Source organism: Neofelis nebulosa, chromosome X (genome assembly GCF_028018385.1).
Source record: "Neofelis nebulosa isolate mNeoNeb1 chromosome X, mNeoNeb1.pri, whole genome shotgun sequence".
NCBI classification, from domain to species: Eukaryota; Metazoa; Chordata; class Mammalia; order Carnivora; family Felidae; genus Neofelis; species Neofelis nebulosa.
The window spans coordinates 31,482,014-31,501,160 of record NC_080800.1 but is presented as its reverse complement, the minus strand read 5'-3'; the positions used below and the strand labels follow the sequence as shown (position 1 = coordinate 31,501,160).

General features: G+C 40.7%; 1 protein-coding gene and 1 long non-coding RNA gene across 3 annotated transcripts; both read right to left on the bottom strand.

Annotated features, from left to right (window-relative positions):
- Positions 1 to 759: 759 nt before the first annotated feature.
- Positions 760 to 12,874, bottom strand: LOC131502677 (uncharacterized). Of its 2 annotated transcripts, none has more exons than XR_009257112.1 (3): positions 12,686 to 12,874; positions 12,077 to 12,166; positions 760 to 1,097 (listed from the first exon to the last, which is right to left on the bottom strand). It is a non-coding gene; the product is annotated as an uncharacterized LOC131502677 (long non-coding RNA). The 2 variants fall into 2 exon arrangements; XR_009257111.1 differs by lacking the exon at positions 760 to 1,097 and adding an exon at positions 11,095 to 11,316.
- Positions 12,875 to 13,498: 624 nt separating this feature from the next.
- On the bottom strand, positions 13,499 to 18,465 carry LOC131502196 (melanoma-associated antigen B16-like). Its single transcript, XM_058712801.1, has 2 exons — positions 18,364 to 18,465; positions 13,499 to 15,118 (listed from the first exon to the last, which is right to left on the bottom strand). Exon 2 carries the CDS (start codon positions 15,050 to 15,052, stop codon positions 14,048 to 14,050), a length of 1,005 nt encoding a protein of 334 aa, XP_058568784.1. The 5' UTR covers positions 15,053 to 15,118; positions 18,364 to 18,465; the 3' UTR covers positions 13,499 to 14,047.
- Between the last annotated feature and the right edge of the window lie 682 nt (positions 18,466 to 19,147).

Genomic DNA, 19,147 nt, shown 5'->3' with positions numbered 1-19,147 from the left:
AGATCACTGAAGATCCAATCTCTTAGCAATTTTTTAAGTGTATAACAGTATTGTGAACTGTAGTCACCATGCTATATATTAGATCTGCAGAACTTCATCTTACAACTGCAAGTTTGTTCCCTTTGACCAACATCTTCCTATTTCCCCCACCTCCCAGCCCCTGGCCACCACCATTTCTGCTCTCTAAGAGTTTATTTTTAGATTTCACCTATAAGTGAGACCATACATACAGTATTTATCTTTGTCTGTACTCAGGAGAGGTGTGGGGGAAAAGGTATCTTTGGCAAAAAGCTACATTTCAGTTAAGTATCATTGCTAAAAAAAAAAAAAAAGTGTTTCCTGGGTTTCAATATATCTCCATGAAACCTGAATTTTAGTAATTCAAAATCTTACCTTTGAGGTTTTTATTTACTTGTTTGTGTGTTTGTGTTTCTCACTCCCTCTCCAGAGAGGACAGTAACATTGTTGGTGGAGGTAAGGCTGTACTGGCCATTGTGAGAATAATATTTTATATATACACCAGGATCAGACCATTAGAACCCACCTCACTTTGCTCCCCGACTGCTGCTTTGCGTAGAGGATTCTTCATGTCCCAGTTTGACCCCCAGATGTGTTGGCCATAGTTTATTTCAATATTTATATGTCTCCTTTGAGGACACATCGTTTTCATCCACATTTTTTACACTATATTGTTAAGTTTGCATATCCCATGAGTACTAATGGCTTTTAATGTGATATACTGTAAGTATAAGGGGTAGAGAAAATGTATTCCTGCCAGAGCTGGAGATTCATGAAAAAAATGTTGCTTACATTTGGGATCCTAGCATAAGAACAAGCCTTGGGAAGTTATAAGTCCAGAGAAATTTAGCTAAATCAAGAGGTGTATATTTGCATGTCAACAGAAAACGAGACTTTGGAGACATCTCTAGGTTCGAGAGTCCTGGAACATCAGGGCTTGTCTGGCACTGGGAAAGGTGTATTTGTATCTAAAGGTAAGAGTGAGAACTCGGGTTTTTTTTTTCCCATTCCATCTCCATAAAGCAAAGGTTTTTCTCTATCATTGCAAGAAGGGGAGAAAAGGTAGCTGCCTCTTGCTCCTGTAAATAAGCAGAAAAAAATCCATTTTTTTCTCCATTCATCACTGATTATAATAACTTCAAAGTTTGCAAGTATAGGACATTTGACCTGGCTTTCAGCAGGTGACCCCAGGAGTAAGAATCAGGGTGTGACAGAGAACATGGTTATTATTTGCATTTAAATGAATTTGTATTTTATTTTTTTCAAAATGTTTATTTATTTTTGAAAGAGAGAGAGCATGAATGGGGGAGGGACAGAGAGAGAAAGGAACAGAGGATCTGAAGTGGGCTCTGCACTGACCACAATGAGCCCCATGTGGGGCTTGAACTCACGAACTGTGAGATTGTGACCTGAGCCAAAGTTGGATGCTCAATTGACTGAGCCACCCAAGTGCCCCAGGTAAATTTGTGTTTTAAATGAGTAAGTCTGTGTCTGATCCAGAACATGTTATGTGAGCATTCAGGATGAAATTAATAAAAGTGATTATTAAAAAGCACAGTGGTGAGTTTTATTCCCATTTTCTCTGTGTGTGTACATGACTGAACAATCCTGAACAACGCTGCATAATTGCCAAGTTATTAATGAAGTTCTTCATGAAACTGTATTTCATATGGCCATATACAATTGAGTGCCTTTATAGCGTGGATTCTAGAACCATTTTATGAATAATCTTTGTTACTTTACTCCTTTGTATTATTGCTTTGTTCATACATTTTTAATGTATGAATTGAAAAAAAATTTTCATGGGATATTATTACAGAGTGGAAACTAAAATATGGATTCATATAAATCTACTGCATTTCTAAAAATATGTAGAAGTGTATATGCACCCACGTGTGCTTAATTAGAAAGTAGTCCTTATAGGAGGTCAGGATTTCATAAGCCAAGAGAACGAAGGTTGAGTACTTTATTAGCATTGCTCATACTCTAAGAATAAATTTTAAAAGCACAATGGCATTCGTATAGATGTATTATCATTTTCTTTTTTTTTTTTTAATTTTTTAATATTTATTTTTGAGAGAGAGAGAGAGAGAGAGAGTGCAAGCAGGTGAGTGGCAGAGAAAGGGAGGCACAGAATCCGAAGTAGCCTCTACGCTCTGAGTTGTCAGCACATCTGTCAGCCCATCGCAGGGCTCAAACCTACTAACCGCGAGATCATGCCGTAAACGGAAGTCGGGTGCTTAACGGACTCAGCCACCCAGGCGCCCCTATCATTTTCTATTTTAGTAGTAAAATGAAAGTTTTCCATTTTTGTTTAATTAAGTATATGTGTGTCAATCTCTATAGTAGTAGCATATGTTCTTGTCTTTGGGCCTCTTTGTTAGAATTCTACTTGGCCTTTCACATCAAGTCGCTAAGAGTAATTATCAAAAATTTTCCATATTTATGCTCACTATTTTTGAACCTTTTGTTCTTTTGGGGGAATTTGGTGACATAAAAATAATTTGCCTTTGAAGTATATACAAACTGACTGGGAGACTTGCAGGAGAGTAGAATTAAGATAAGGGAAGAGATCAATATAATCTAAATTTATCAGCCAAAGACTTTTTGATGAGGCAGGAATTATTTGGGTTCTTAAGGGATGTATTAGACTTGGATCAGAAGTGGAGAGACAAGATGTTTGCTAGGAGGAAATGGCATGGCTAGAATATAGAACATGCACAAGTGATACACATTTAGAAAATTGTGTAGGTTGTTGTAGTTGAAGTTTGGATTAGAAAATTACATATGACATGACATTTTAGATCTCCTCAGCTCTTGCACCATTTGTGTTTCCAAGGCCAGGCCTAGATTATTTTCAACTGGTAACTTGACTATGTCATTAAGATGTAACAGATCTTCATTTCATGGAAGCGCAGAGTTCCCTGTACATTGACAATGACAGAGTTGATGAAGTGTTATGTCTTTGAATCCCTGTTTCACATCAATTGCAAAGCTTCTTTGCTATAAATAATCATCCTCCACTAGCTCCACCCTTTCCTAGGAGATCCTAGGCTCCTTATAAACTGATAGAAAGCGCACCTCCTTTTTCCGAAGCTGGCACTCTTTTTGACTGCAACTTACATTCTGGTTATTTATTGTTTCTGATGTTATTCCTCTGTATTTTTTGAATTTTATCTCAAATACAATCCCCTTTATAATTTATCTTATCAGTTTAGTTATCTCTCCTGCATTATTATAATATCTTTGATGACAAAATTACTTTCCTCAGACTCTCCTGTCTAATCTACCTGAATTGTTGTCCTTCTCCTGTCATCTCTTGTCCACAAAGTCCCCTGTGCGGGCATCCAAACCACCCACTTGTCTCCTTGTTTCTTTCTCATGAGCCAAATGGTACTTCTTCCATGAACAAATACTATCTCTTTGCCTTATCCTGCATTCCCTTTTTGATAGAAGAGACCTTTTCCTTTGCTCCAAACACAACCATTTCAAAATGCTAGCATTATTATTCTGGGTCCCTGTCTCAGTTGGTGGAGCATGTGACTTTTGACCTCGAGGTTGTGAGTTCGAGCCCCACATTGGGCATAGAGATTACTCAAAATGCTAGCTTTCTTCAGTGACCCTCTGAAAGGCCACTTCCTCCCTTCGGCTTTTGCTTCAATACCCTTGTCATCTTTTACCTAACGATACAGTAGTTTGTCTACTTGTCATTGTCTTTTATTTAATTACATATTTCTTTAAAGCAGAGATGATGTCTTAGTCACTTTAATCATTATTTATAGTGTACAATATTCTTTCTGACATCTGACGAGCTTTTATGGGGTCTTTGAGACTTTGAGGTCAGTGTTATTTTTAGAATACTCCTTATTTATATTTTAACCACTCTGATTTATCTTTTAACACTGAGGCTAAGGTCTTGTGATTCATCTAAATATACTGTTTGCTGTGTCTATATTTCATGACATTGCCAATTAGTGACTTTTTAAAGTAATGCAATGTTTCAGCTCTTTTAATATATTTTAACTAATCTGTATATGCTATTGGTTTATTTATTTATTTATTTTTTGAAATTAGGCCACTCATACCTGTGACCCAAATCTCATCCTGATGCTCATGCTTTTTGTCTCCATTTATGGAAGTTTCCCTATATACTTCCCAAGAAGGGGAAACCTTTTCATTTCACTTTCCCACCTCCATGCTGATACAGGTGTAGCTACTTCTAGGCCCCAAGACACATTTTTTTTTTTTCAGATTTTAGATTTAGATTTTTTTTTATAAGCCCAAATTCACTGTAAGTACCTATATGTTGTTCCCTGTAGGTGAAAGGTTTGGAAGTATGAAAAAAAAATTTTTTTTATTATTTTAAAAAAGCTTTACTAAGATATAATTGATATACAAAGAGTTGCACGTAGTTAGTGTTTATAATTTGATGAGTTTTGACAAATGCAAACACCTGTGATACCACCACTACATTCAAGGAAATGCACATATCCAACATCCAACCGGTATAAAGTTTCATTTATGTTAGATGAATAAGTTCTAAAGATCTGCTGTACAACATGTTGCCTATAAATAACAATATGGTATTATGCTTGCAATGTCTGTCAAGAGGGTAGAATCTCATGTTAAATGTTCTTCCCACAATAAAAGAAAAGACATAATAAAAGAAAATGTTTCACTTAATAAGAATCACCACCTGCAATGAAGTAACCATTCTTTCATTTTCATGCATGAAATGGATGGGTTTGCAGAAACGGAGGATCTAAGTTCAGCAGTTTTAAAAGTTCCATCCTTCAAGACCACTCAAGATCCATTTTATGCACTAGAGGACTGGCACCCTAAGTGGAAACATGTGATCTGAATTCTCCTTTGGGGAGCAGTTTATATATCCAATTAGATAGATTCAGCTGATGATATAAAAGGGAAATAATAATGGAAGTGCTCTTAAACTGGGTTAATTAACCACTGAAGATTTTTAAAAATATTTTATTTTATTTTATTTTTGAGCGCGCGAGAGAGAACATGCGTGCAAGCAGAGGAAGGGCAGAGAGAGAGGGAGACAGAGGATCCAAAGTGGACTTTGCACTGACAGCAGAGAACCCTATGCGGGGCGCAAACTCACCTACCACGAGATCATGACCTGAGCAGAAGTCAGAGGCTTTACCAACTGAGCCACCCAGGTGCCCTACCACTAAAGTTTTTTGTATGTGCTGGAGCTGCTGTGTAGAAATATACTTTTCAATTCACAGGAGAAATTGAAAGTACAATTTGTGACTCACAATTATAGGTGTCTTCTTTGGTGGGAAAATCTCTTATCAAGGAACATTGATCTCAATTTTCTTCCAACCATGTGTACCTTAATAACACTTATGAAATATTTTCTAGCGTAATTTTAAAATTGCTTATCTAAGACTGTCCCTTCACTAGTTTTTGTAAAATCATCAACCAGATTTATAGGTCTCTTCATACTGCTTTCTCAGGACAGAAAGGGCTGATATAGCCTTTTTCTGTGTAGTAATTCTGTGTAGTAATTAATTTATTCTGTGTAGTAATTAATTTACCATACTAGTCCAATTCATGTTTATTCCTTTCCTTAAGACTATATTGTATATTTACTCATATTTTATAGGGAGGAAAATAATTTTACACCTTTGTTGCAAAACTTGTCAATATTTTTTCTGATGATCTTTTATTTGTAATTGTCACTGTCTTCAAAAATAATTGTGTAGCCTCTGTGAGGTGGTGTTGATGGTTTACAAGTTTTAAGTTATAAACTGGAAAAAAAAACCACATTCCTATCTAAAAAGGGCTTAGTTTAGGAAAAGAGCAACCACCTTCTGATTTTTTGCTAGCAAACATTAAGATGTATTTTCTTATATGGAATTTTTTCCCATTTTAGTTGGAGGAAAAGATATAATATTTATTAGAAATTTTTTTTCAGCAGCATTTCCTAGGATAATTTGTTAAATGCTATACTAGTTAAGGACTTTGGGTCCACAGGCTAACTGGCCTAGAGCTGCAGTTACATTGCAGAGGGCTTTTGATTTGAAGCAATTCTTCAGAAGAATTAGAAGTATTCTTAAACTTGTGAGGGACTGGAGAAGACTGATCATATTAGGAAATTAAGGAGGCAAATGGAGGCTCAGCTGGTTAAGCAATGGACTCTCGATTTAGGCTCAGTTCATGATCTCACAATTTGTGAGATCGAGCCCCATGCTGGGCTCAGCACTGACAGCACAGAGCCTGCTCAGGATTCTCTCTCTCCCTTTCTCTCTGCACCTCCCTCACAACAAATAAATAAACATTAACAAAAAGATTAAGAAATTAAGTATTATTACAGTTAATTTATTACAAGTTCTTTATTGCTATCTACATATTTGCATTTCTTTTTATCATTAAAACATTTAATACTAATGTTAGCTAATATTTAATCTTAAATTTTAGCTGTGATGTTAAAAATCAAATTAAAGCATATTTAGGTGGAAACATGCTTTCTTTCCCCATTTATCTTTTTACTAGAAATAATGTTTGGGCTTTAAGACTACAGATGAAAGCACCGGGTGGTGTATGGACATGTTGAATCACTATATAGTACACCTGAAACTGATATAACACTGTATGTTCACTAACTGGAACGAATATAAACACTTCTTAAAAGTTAAAGAGAGAAAAATAAAAAAAAAAGATAATATACGAGAGTATACAGACATGGCTTTTATTTTTCACAAATACAGATGAAGTTTCTTTGAAAGAAAATTTAAAAATTGAAAATAAATGTCATATAGAGCATCAATTACAACACCTTTTGACTTTAAATTCCATTTAAAAAATAACCTTTTTGGAAATTGCTAACTGAAGTGTTGGGTACAGTTTGCCCTGTGAACCAACATCATAAAATGACAGTACCTAAGTCATAGAATGTCATTATTTACCAGCACTTTCAACCAAATCTCTAGGATACAGAAAAATGTCAAAAAGTAGCTATTATAATTGAAAAAGTATTTCTGTACATATGTATTACTAGTGGAAATATAAAATGTTGGCCCCAGAAAAAAAAATAGTTATCATATTGTTCAGTGGTTTTCATAGTGGTTTTCTAAAAGCTGATTTTTTCCTTTTTAAAACAAAATTTACACGGAAGCCCAGTAGTTAAAATAAAAATGTCTTTCATTGCAAAAGAGGAATGGAGACCACATTTTTTTTTTCCTCCTTATTTTGAACAGTTTCCTTTCTCCCTATCTACCTCTCACCACTACTCCATGAAATACTAAAGTTTTGTGGAACAGATGTGTTCATTGTCTTTGTGTTAGTAGACATAATTAGACCAAATGACTTCCTTAAGGTCTCAGGGCTCGTTATGGGAGTTCCAGGGCTATCAACTAATAATGATTCATGTTGAGCCTACTATGGTTTTTTTTAAGTTTATTTATTTATTTTGAGAGAGAGAGAGAGAGAGAGAGAGTGAGAGAGAGAGAGAGAGAGAGAGAGAGAGAGAGAGAGAGAGAGAGAATCCCAAGCAGGCTCCACACTGTCAGCACAGAGCCTGATGCAGAGCTCCAACTCACAAACCCCAAGATAATGACCTGAGACAAAATGAAGAGTTGGATGCTTAAACAACTGAGTTTTTTTTCTTTTTTTAATTTCCTTCCTAAGAATGGAAAACAGCAACTTAAATCATGTTACAGATAAATATGAGAATTAAAATTAAAATCTGGTATCATAATGAACATTAGAAATTAATTAATTAAAAGAAAAAATCCTGCCCCCATTATAAATGGTATATATAGTTATTTGAGCAACCTGTGGTGGGTGCAGGCTCAAACACTGTCTTGGAGTTGGGAATGCTCACAACAGGATGGTATGTGATGCTTCCTGCATTGGACTCTTTTTTTTTTTTTAATTTTTTAAAATTTATTTAATGTTTTTAATTATTTTGAGAGAGAGAGAGAGAGACAGAGCGTAAGCAGGGTAGGGGCAGAGAGAGAGGGAGACACAGAATCTGAAGCAGGCTCCAGGCTCTGAGCTGTCAGCACAGAGCCCGACATGGGGCTTGACCCCACAAGCAGCGAGATCATGACCTGAGCCGAAGTTAGGCACTCAACTGACTGAGCCACTCAAGCGCCCCCTGCATTGGACTCTTTACATTCCCATCACCAAGTTGATTCAGAAGGCAAGAGTACAATCACCACAGGTCCTGAATCCAACCTGCAAATCTCTGCACCTCAGGTTAACCCTCTCCCTGAGCCAGTATCTGTTGGTAACATAGGCCAGTGATCAAAGTCTGAAGATACCCACTCTCTGGTGGATGCCACAAACTCAGGAAACATGAGAATCAGTCTGTGATGGGGACACCATCTGGATTATTTTAGGACACATGTCCACAGCCAGGCTTTTACCTGAAGAGCAACTGAGGAAATTAGTACTAGGGTACCCCCTTTAAATTTCCTTCTCATTGTACTTGCATGCTGCCTTCCACTACTCATTGGTACTTCTTTCCTGTCTCAGCTGTCTATCACTACACACTAACATTCATGTAGCCTAGACCTCAGTGGAGAGGACCCACCATACACAGATCCCAGGCCCGATACATGGGCAAAGGTTCAGTGGACCACCAGAAGAGTTAAGACATGTAGCTTTCCCAAAATCCACTAGTAACATCCTCCAGTAACATTACTGGATGATGCAGTAGAGACAGCTATATTTGGTCTAACAGTATCTTCAGGAATTCAACAGAATGGCAGTTATCTCTTGTCCTTCCATCCAGTAATCTCCCCACTCAGATAACCATATAATTTCCATCTGTTAGTGGTGATTCAGGGATGTCCCAAGCCTATTCATGAGAGTTGTCCTGGACTCCACACAGATTCCCCACTATCTCTCCTTCTGGTCCTTTCTCCATCGTACACTGAACTCTGGTTTCAGAATTTTGACTACCAGCCTGCTCTAGGCTGTCTGGACTTGGATTTACATGTAGTCTCTCTCATGGACCCTGGGCATTGCTCTTTCTCTGGATCTTCATCCCTCATTAAACGTGTCTTGTCTGGTCCCATTCCCTGTCAACTGGTCATTTTGATTAAATCCTTCCTTCTCAAATTGAGTACCTTTAGCTTATAAAATAATAAATCTGTGAGTGTTTATGCCATTAACATGCATTAATTTGTGAGAATATGAATTGGTACAGTATTTGGGGATGAAATTTTGGCAATATTTATAAAAACCTACAATCTCCATACACTCTCCCCTTTAACCTAATTTTCATCTTCTCTCAGAACAATATACTTTAGTCCAATAAGCCATGTTCAAAATATTTCAGTTTTATAAGTCATAGCAAGAAATGAGAAAAAATTATGTGCCTGTCAGAAGATGATTAAATTAATTATGGCACATGCATACTATGGGAGCAGTTATAAAAGTGAAATACATTCATATGTATTGTCATGGAAAGATCATGCATTCATATTAAGTGTGAAAGACTTATGGCAGTATAATATGTATATAATGACCCATTATATTTTAAAATCACAAATAATTTTATAACAGAGCTATGTATGAGAAAGCCTACAATTAGCTGTAAAATAACATACTAGATTCATCGTGGCTATCTCTGAGAATGTGGCTGAATTATGAAAGACTATTGTAAGGGTAAAGATTGTGATTTGTCTGTATTTTTAACATTTTTGCACCAAGAATATGTGCACTATCAGCTTTGTCATTAAAATATTTAAATAGGCCTAACAACAGAAATAGTAGCTGTGTATGAGTTAGATAAAGCTTATGCTAGCTGATGGAAGTGACAATACCTGAAAACTAAATGGCTTAGCATAACAAGAGTGTCTACCTTATGCACATAAAATCTAATTTTGATTTGGCAGGGAATCTTGGTTACCAGGTAACAGAGATCTAGGCTGCTACCATCTTGTACTTCCACATCTCAGCATGTAGTCCCCATGTTTGCTGCTGAATGGATGGAAGACATTATGGTGGCATACTGGCTCTCAAATACGTTGGCCTGTGACAAACATCATTTTTGTTCATATTTCATTGGCAAGGGCTCGTCACAAGATGCTTTGTGAACTTTGTGCAAGTGAACTTGGCACGGTAGTCTTCCCATGTACCCAGGAAAGAGTGGAAGACAAGTTGTTGATGAGCACTTGTAGTCTCTCCCATAAACTCTTACACAGTAGGGGCCTAGTAGAGAGTGGCCACTAGAATTTGTTACATCCATAACCTTCTTCATTTTCTGGTGGAGTTCCCGAGGAGGCAAAATGTTTTTGGGATTCTCCAACTTTGTGAGATCTTACTTTGTAACAGGTGTTTTCCAATACAGAGTCAGATATATTTTTCAAAAGGACCTTGTATATCTTTGCAGGAAGTGTTGGTCATACTTGACTCAAAAGCACCATTATGCACAGTCCTTTTCAATAACCACTATGATCACAGTACACTGAGAATTTTCTCCTTACTCTTGGTGCATTGACAAAACTTTACCTTTCCATTCTCTGCTATCACCTGACTGAAAATGCCTGGATATCTGCACAAATGCAATTATGTGCATTGAAAACCAAGATTCTAACTATCTATCATCTATTATCCAAAGATAATTCCAAAGAACCATATTGTACTTCTTAGAAGGACTCCAGAATTTACAGAAACTGAGACACTGCAGATGTTTGCTTACTTAGTTATTTCAATGTTCTTTCCTCATCTAACACTTACAGGAAAGGTTTTGGTTTTTAACCAAGTGAAGCTCACTCATTGGTTTGTGTCCAGTAGCTCCCTCAGTCCCCTCTGCCTCATCTTGCTCTATATTCAAATTTAACCTAAAATGTACTCTCATTGAAGAAGTGGGAGGATTTTTTTCTTGTTTTTAAATTAAAAATCCCATTAAAATTCTACCACAAACGTCAAAATCCTATCTCTTAGAGATATAGTACCCAAACTGGTAGCTTCTTTGTCAAATCAGAGTATACTCACTGGATCATTTGGAAATCATTTTGAGAATGTGATAAAGACACCCAGTAGTGATGACCAGGTCTAAATATTATTGTCAAAATTATCTTTTACTGGAATGGGATATTGCTAAGTCAGGGAAAGGGCAAATGATTCTGGGCTATTCAACTGGAACCAGGATGTCAATGTCAGAGGAGGATGCAATGAAGATCTGGTCAACAGATTTAGGTTCAAATTTGGATAAAAGAATACACTGGAGAACACCGAGGAGAAGGGCATTGTCATGCACATGCAGGAGAGGAAAAATAATTTATCTTTTACCCTCCAGGTACTTGACTAAGAAGCCTCCTGTAATAAAAAGAGATTAAAAGAAGAAAAACCAAATTTAATTACATACATAGGTATGTATGGGAGCCCTACAAAGATGTGAGACTAAAAGAGGAAACCAAAGCAGGAAGCTTTTAGACAAACACTAATTCTGTGAAGAATTGATAGGGCAGAGGGGTTCGGGCTAGGGGAAGTAAATGGTGAAGAATTAACAAGATTTATTTATATAGCCTTCTTGGCTCCCAATTCCCTATCTCTGGTGATAAAGATGCCTTCTATCCTCCTGGTACAGGGAGGGCATCTTTCACATGGGAGATTTCTCTCCTTCTTTTAGGGGGATAAAGGGGAGTTGCAATGTCCCTCCTGCACCGGCTGTTTCTCAGGTACCTTTAATTGAAAATAACCAATATGCCCCAGTGGCATATTCTGGGGTGACATATTCTGAACCCCTACACACAAACAAGGTGGAACTGGACAAAAATTCTAGCCCCTGGGCAGCCAGATCTGAACAAACCCTGGGGTTAAGGGCAGCAGGACCCTAGGTAAGTGAAGCCTACAGACAATTCCCAAATTGCATTTGATTATCATTTTTCACCTTTGTACTTGACATGTGTGTTTAGTACTTGAGATTCAAAGTCCTTTTTATCCTAAGAGGCAATATGGAATAGTGAGAAGAGAAATAAATCTAGAGATAGAGTATGAGCCTCAGGCAGGAGGAGTGGAAGCAAGTGGGCTCCAGAAGAACTCAGACCACAACTCTAGCCTCAGTTCTGTCACATACCAGACCTGTGCACTTGGGCACATTCCCAAGCATTGTAAATCTTAGGTTCTTCATCTGAAGAGTCTGATAAGCCTTGTCATATGGAACTGTCTGAAAAAATTCAATATATATGTAAGGCACCTGTTATAGTGTCTGACATAACTTAGGTCTTTAATCAATGACAGTTATTACTGCAATTATTTTAACCACAGATCCCATCAACCTCACCTAAGTGATTTTTTAAAAATCTAGTTTGTTTCAAAAAACATGAAGTACTACAGGGCATGGAATATCAGATCACCCAAAATGCTACTTAGCAAGTAAACCTCAGTAAATATATCCCCTCTGATGTTGTGTTCTTTAATAATAGAGAATTTCTTCTCCATCTGGATGCAACTCAAAATTCCTAGAATTTGTGACAAGGACCAAGTACTTGCCTCCCTAGCTTCTGTTCCATTCAAATCACTCCTATTCTCATTAATTTCACAGTCATAAAAATATAAGCATTTCTTAGACTATGCAAAATCACACTGAAAATAACTTATTTAAAGTATGCCTTAAATGGAGTAGTCTCAGGCTCTCCCAGGCCAGGGCAACAAAAGCCAACCCAATGGTTTCCTGGTATCTTACCTCAATGAAGTATCAGTTATCTCTCAAAACTCTTCGAAGACTATGTGTATAAAAATTAGTTTGTGGGGGTGTTTGGGTGGCTCACTCATTTGAGAGTCCAGCTCTTGGTTTAGCTCAGGTCATGATCTTGAGGTTTATGAGATCATAAAGGCTCTGTGTCAGGCTCTGCACTGACAGCATGGAGCTTACTTGGGTTTCATTCTCTCCCTTTCTCTCTGCCACTCCCCATCCCACACACCACCCCCCCCCCAAATAAATAAACATTTAAAAAAGTGTTTAAAAACTTCATTTGTGAATTATGTTCAATGGCACAGGAACAATATCACAGAACAACTTGTATTCCTGCCCCAATGGAGATTTATGTCTTTTTTAACCATTACCCAAAGTAAATAAAAGAACAGTTTTGCAATCAGGGTTTGTGAGTCTCAATTCAGTGACAAACTATCTGAAGCTCTAATATCTGATCACCACCCCCTGCAGGCTCAGCTTGCCTACATCCAAATTTAAGTTAAAAATTAACACTCACTATAGGAATTCCAGGTTCCCCAATCCCCAAATTTACTTTCTCCAGGGCACTAACATTTTACAGTCTCAAATGGAACACCTCCACTCACATACTAACTCCTTCTTTTACTTGCCCCTTAGATATGAGAAGATATCCCACCATAATTACAGGACTGCTGATCCTATAGATAAAAATTAAAAGGGCAGGTCGTAGGTCTTGTTAATGCTAGAATCTCCAAGACCACCATAGTGATTTCCAAAAGCAAATGTTCAGTTAAGGTTTGGGGAATAAAAGAAACAAACAGGGGGTCTAATTTATTGACATTTATTTTTATATATCCATAAACAAGTTCAGCATATTAAAGAATATATAATCTAATTTTATAAAAAAATATAAAAGGCAAAAGGGGGCCACAGATTGACAATTTTTTTTTCCATTTATTGAACTCAACCACCTTAAAACTGATCACTCTCAGATTTGCAGTAAATACCTACTGCAGTTCCAAGTTATCTTTTCCAAGTAATTATTTAAGATGGTTTCACAATTAGTTTAATAAAATAACAAAACTCACACTATATTAAACCTCAACATAGCACTAAATTTGTGATCTATACTTTCGTAAACTTGGAGATTTTAACTAATTGAATCTATATCAAAAGAAACACTATTTAAACAAATGCATAAGTTTAAAAAATAATTTTCAAGTTACACAATATAGGAACACATAGGCATATAAACTATTGCTTTCACCTCATCACAGACCTAAATTCTATGAACACTAACTGACCTTCTCAAAGACAAAGTGAAGAACCTGCCTCAGGCTTCACTAGGGGCAAGAGAAGTGACTGGACTTGGCACTAGAAACTTGTAGTGGCCACAGAAGTAGAGATAGCCATGGCTGACATTCTGGCTCGGGTTCTCTCTTCTTCTTCTTGCAAAGCCTCCTCATACTGAGATGGGAAAGAACTCGGGTCAGTCCCATGAACCTTGGCCAGAAACTCCAGGACTTTCATCTTGGTGGTTTCAGCGTGGGCTCTTGAGCCCCAGAGGAATTCAAATTGTGCGGGATCACTGTTGGCCACCTGGCGGTATTCCAGGTACTTTCCCTTCACGAAATCTTGGGTGATGAGCTTCCTGGGGTCCCCAAAGAGGGAGTGCTTCCTCTCGGGATATATCCCCGTCAACTTCAGAACTTCCCAGACTTCCTTTTCAGTGGCACTGTTGCCCTTCATGAAGATCACACCCAGGATAAGTACCAGGACACCCGTCTTGGGTATGCCCTCTTTACCATGCAGCACCCCATCATAGGTGAGGCCCAATTTGATGAAGAAGGCATAGCAGTGGTTGATGGGATCCACTTCCTTCACATCAAGGCCGAAGACCATCTCCATGCGCTCAGAGGCTTTCAGGAAGACCTCAGCGAAGTGCTCTTCATACCCTTTGATGATGATCTTCATATCTGCCTTCGTCATGAGCTCTTTCTTTAGATACTTGAACAGCATGAAATCCACCGACAAAGCCACCATCTTATCTAGAGCATCTATGGGCACATTCTTGGCATCTGGCCCAGCCCCTGAGGTGCTATCCTCCTCTTCTTGGCTATCGGAGCCCTCATTCAGCTCACTTGTTGAGGTGGTTGTGATGGCGATGGAAGAGGAGCAGAAACTCTGAGGATTCTCAGGGTTGCTGGGTATACCAGCACCTGGAGCCTTCTTCGAAGTGCCAGGCATTAGAGGATGGGAGGAGAGACAGGTCTCCTCCAGAGCCTTGGAGTCGTGTGCATCCTCCAGGCCCTGGGTCACACTGCGGGCTGGAAGGCATCGATCACATGAGTATTGTGGACTCTTCTGGGCCAGAGGCATGATATCTCTTGTGGATGGCAGTAGGCAGGAGTGTGGACAAAAAGGTAGGCAATGGGGAATCGCCACCTAAGAGGAAGAAGGCAGATGTGAGTAGCCTCAGCTGCTAAACTCAACTGGGGTGGCACTGATTAAGAGCTGTCTCCAATGGACTTCTCCTGACAACACTGCTATAGGGCCTCACAGGTTTCCTGACTCCTGGTCGCTGTGTCCCAGAAGGGCATGAAGGAGGAAGTCTTAATGCTCCGGAGGATGCTGCTAGTAAACCCAGGCTGAGAATTCTCAGGGATCACACTAGGCAGGTGTGGTTGGCTCTACAGAGACATTTCTGTTCTGAGGGTGCTCCCATCAATCCTCACTCAAGTTCATTACCTTGGCATTCAACAGGGCTTGGCTCATCTCCCCATGCTACTATGAGGTTGTGCCCCTAAGACCAAAGTCACATCTCCTAAGACCAGGAACCCTGGAGGTACCTCCTCCAGAAAGCCTACCTGGGGTTTCCCAGGGCTGACAACAGGAGCTAGATTCTGTGGATGCTATTTGTACTGGTGTCAGTGCCCACCTCCCCCCCACCCCCACCCCCACCCCCCCCAGTTTTCACTCCGTTGCCCTGCTTTGAATCCAGGCAAATCCTGGGATCTCTTCATTTCCTGAACTAGCACTGCCCCCTGAGACCAAAGGCTTCACCTCAAGATGGGGAAGAGGTAATTAGTGGTCACGACTACCATAGAGCCTTGCCCATAGCCTCTCAGCACTGAACAGGGCCAGGCTAGGCTTGTCTTCCCCATTCTCTTGTGGTCAGCAGTTCCTCAGTATGCACTCAAAGTACTTGCCTTGGCTACTGGTAGGGCCTCAGGCAGGACCAGTCTGCCAAGTGATGTTAATCACTCATGATACAAGAGTGCTTTATTTTCCTGAGTCACCCCAAGAAGTTTAGGGAGGATGCCATGTATCCACCTTTATTGGGTTTTTCCTGGAGTAATAGGAGGAGCTAGGCATTCTAGGGGTCCCTCTGTTCTCAGGTGAGTAAGCCCTTTGGACCTCATTCAGGATGCTTGCTGTGACTGTTGGCAAGCCCTGGGATCCTTCCTTTGCGGACCTCGTGTAACGTGGGCACGTAGGCCAAGGACCTCAACCGCCTGAAATGCCCAGGAAGGAAGAGAATACACAATTTAGCATGGGATACTTGCCCAGTTACCCTGATCCAATAAAGGTATGGGGGCTCCTCAGTGATCCTATGTTCTGGGCTGGATTGTTTTCGCTCTTTACTGTGAGTTTCTATACAAATTCCTGCATTGTCTGGTCACTCTATCCACTGCTAATCTGAACCCGCCCCTGCAGACCAAGACTGCCACCTCCCTAGGACCACAGTGTATAACCTGTAGTGCTAAGAATTCTGACAGGGGCGCCTGGGTGGCTCAGTCAGTTAAGCATCTGACTCTCGATTTCGGCTCAGGTCATGATCTCACGGTTTGTGGGTTCAAGCCCCACATCAGGCTCCATGCTTGCAGTGAGGAGCCTGCTTGGGATTCTCTCTCTCTCTCTCTCTCTCTCTCTCTCTCTCTCTCTCTTTCTCTCTCTCTCTCCCCCTCTCTCTCTGCCCCTCTTGTGCTCTCTCAAAATAAATAAAATAAACTTAAAAAAAAGAGATTTCTGACCATTTTTGTCTGGGGCTTTTCAGGAAACAAGTATAGGCGTAGGGCAGATATCATGGGGTCCCCTCTGCATTCAAGTGGATGGTCAAGTGTTTGCTCAATCACGATCTATATCTTGAATCTTGACAGTGTATAAGACTCTTGCCCTGGGAGGAATTAGGGGCCCATCACATCCAATTTTGCAGGTGTGACAAAGGGACACAGTTCTGTAGCTATCAGTCTGTTCTGAAGTGGGTGTCTCCATCAGTCTCACTTGGGGTGCTTTCTTCGACTACTGGTAGGGCCCGGGATCTGATATCACTTCCCCGGATGAACTTTCATCACCCTCAGTTCACTACCCAGGAAATGAGGGAATGTCTCAGCATGAGCGCTCTGCCCAGAACTTCCCAGGGCTGTCACGGGAACTAAGTAGGGTTATGATAGGTTCCAGTCTTCTGGGATGGGTAGTTCTCTCAGCCCTCACTCAAGGTCTTTACTGTGGCTAATGGTTGGGCCTCAGACAGAACACGTCTGATTCCTAATGCCACTCTTGCTCCCCAAAGGCCTGTTCTCCCTTAGACAAGTGAGAAAGCATGAAAAGTCTCATCTAGTCACCATAGCCAGGCTTACCAGTATTCACAGTAGGGGCTAGACACTCTGGGACCAGTATGTTCTGTGGTGGGCAGGCCCCTCAAACCTCTTTCAGGAAACTCACTTTAACCCATTGACAATAAAAGCCCTCATATTTCAGTGAACGCCATGGAGGAGTGATTGGGTGTCTCCTCTGGCTATCACTGCTCAGAATCTCCCAAGGGTTCCCAGTGATCTGTGCAACTACACTCGTATGTGGCGAGTTTGCCCTTGAAATATGGCTCAATGACCTCTGCCAGGGCCTGGAACTCCTGCTGACTTAACAAATCTTTTAACCTCCTGAGCCCCAGAGGAGGAAAGGAAAAGTCGCCTCCGCCCACCATCCCTTCCCTGCGCCTCTCAGGGCTGACAACAGGGGAAGGGCTCCGTGGAGCTCCTCCGCCATCAGTTGGTCGAGCCCACAATCCTCACATGCGCTAGGCAACCTGAATACCGCTTGGTGTTATACCCGCTGCCATCTATCACCTGACGCTCCACCTTCCAATCGAGGCCCCACAAGTCTGAGACACCCAGAAAGGAAGTGAAGAGCCACCCCATCCACCGGCATCAAGAGCTGACAACACAGGCTTGACGCCGTGCCACAACCGCTACCCAGGATCAGTGGAAGCATGAGAACTCACGCGGGGTCCTCGCCGGGACTCCTGCCTTTGCCGACGTGACACCAACTATCTCAGACTAAGCTCTCACCTCCCTCAGACTCTGGAGGCAGAAGTCAGCCACAGTTCCCATCGCCCCTGCCCGAAGTCTGTCAGGGCTGACAGACTGGCTGAGGCTCGGTGAGCCCGCCGCTGTCTGGGGTGAGTGGTCCCCTCAGCACTCACTCGGGAGCCTCTTCTGGACTAGCAGTAAGTCAGGGGACTCTTAGCCCCCCCACAGAAAGCTTTCACCTCAAACAGATCCAAAATGGAAGTGCATGGTAGATCAGCCTGACTGGTCTGGCGCCTCCCTGAGTTGGACTGGGGCTCTCATCTAATGGGTCCCCTCATTTCTGTGGCAGGAGGTCCCCTCAGTCCTCATTTGGAATCTTACTTGCTGCCAAGGCGCAACCGGGACTCTTTCGGCGGCTGACTTGGTTCCACCGGCCTAAGATGGAATCCCGCACAGCCGAAAGATCTGTGGGAGGAAGTCAGGGGGTGGGACATCCGGTTACGCCTGTGGGGCTGGGCGTAGGGGGGGAGGGCCTAGAGGGGCGTGGAGGGGCATGGGAGGCGTGGCCAACAGCAGGGACGGGGCTCTGTGCACAGAGCTGTTTCACAGTGGAGATTGTTGTACGTCCCTACGGGTCACGTTGTCTTCCTGTTGACTTGTGTCAGCCCTGGAATCAGTCCTCTCTTGTTCCCCACTGATTCCTCTCATGACGATGTCCTTACTTTCTTAGAGACATTGAGAGGAACTGAGGAAATGCCACAGATGGTGGATATTTAGAGCTCAAATATGGCACCGGCCCATGTGTGTGACCTCCCTTTATTCTTTGCTGTTTGTCTCCTCTGACGTCACTCAAAAACTTTTTAAAAATATTTTTTATTGAATAAATTTGAAATACATAACATTGTGGAAACTAAATGTGTACTGTGCATTAATTTGGTATATTTACATGTCGGAAAATGCTGTTCTCGTGTTACTGGTTACATTGCATAAGAAGGGTATTTTGGTGTCTGCATTATATTGTGCATTAGATTTCTATGTCTTATTTATTCCCGGTTGCAACTTTATACCCTTATTCAATATCAGTGTTACCTCTCCTTCCCCCATCCCTTGGTAACCACCATTTTACTCTGTTTTTTACTGGTTTGACCCTTTTAGATTCTACATA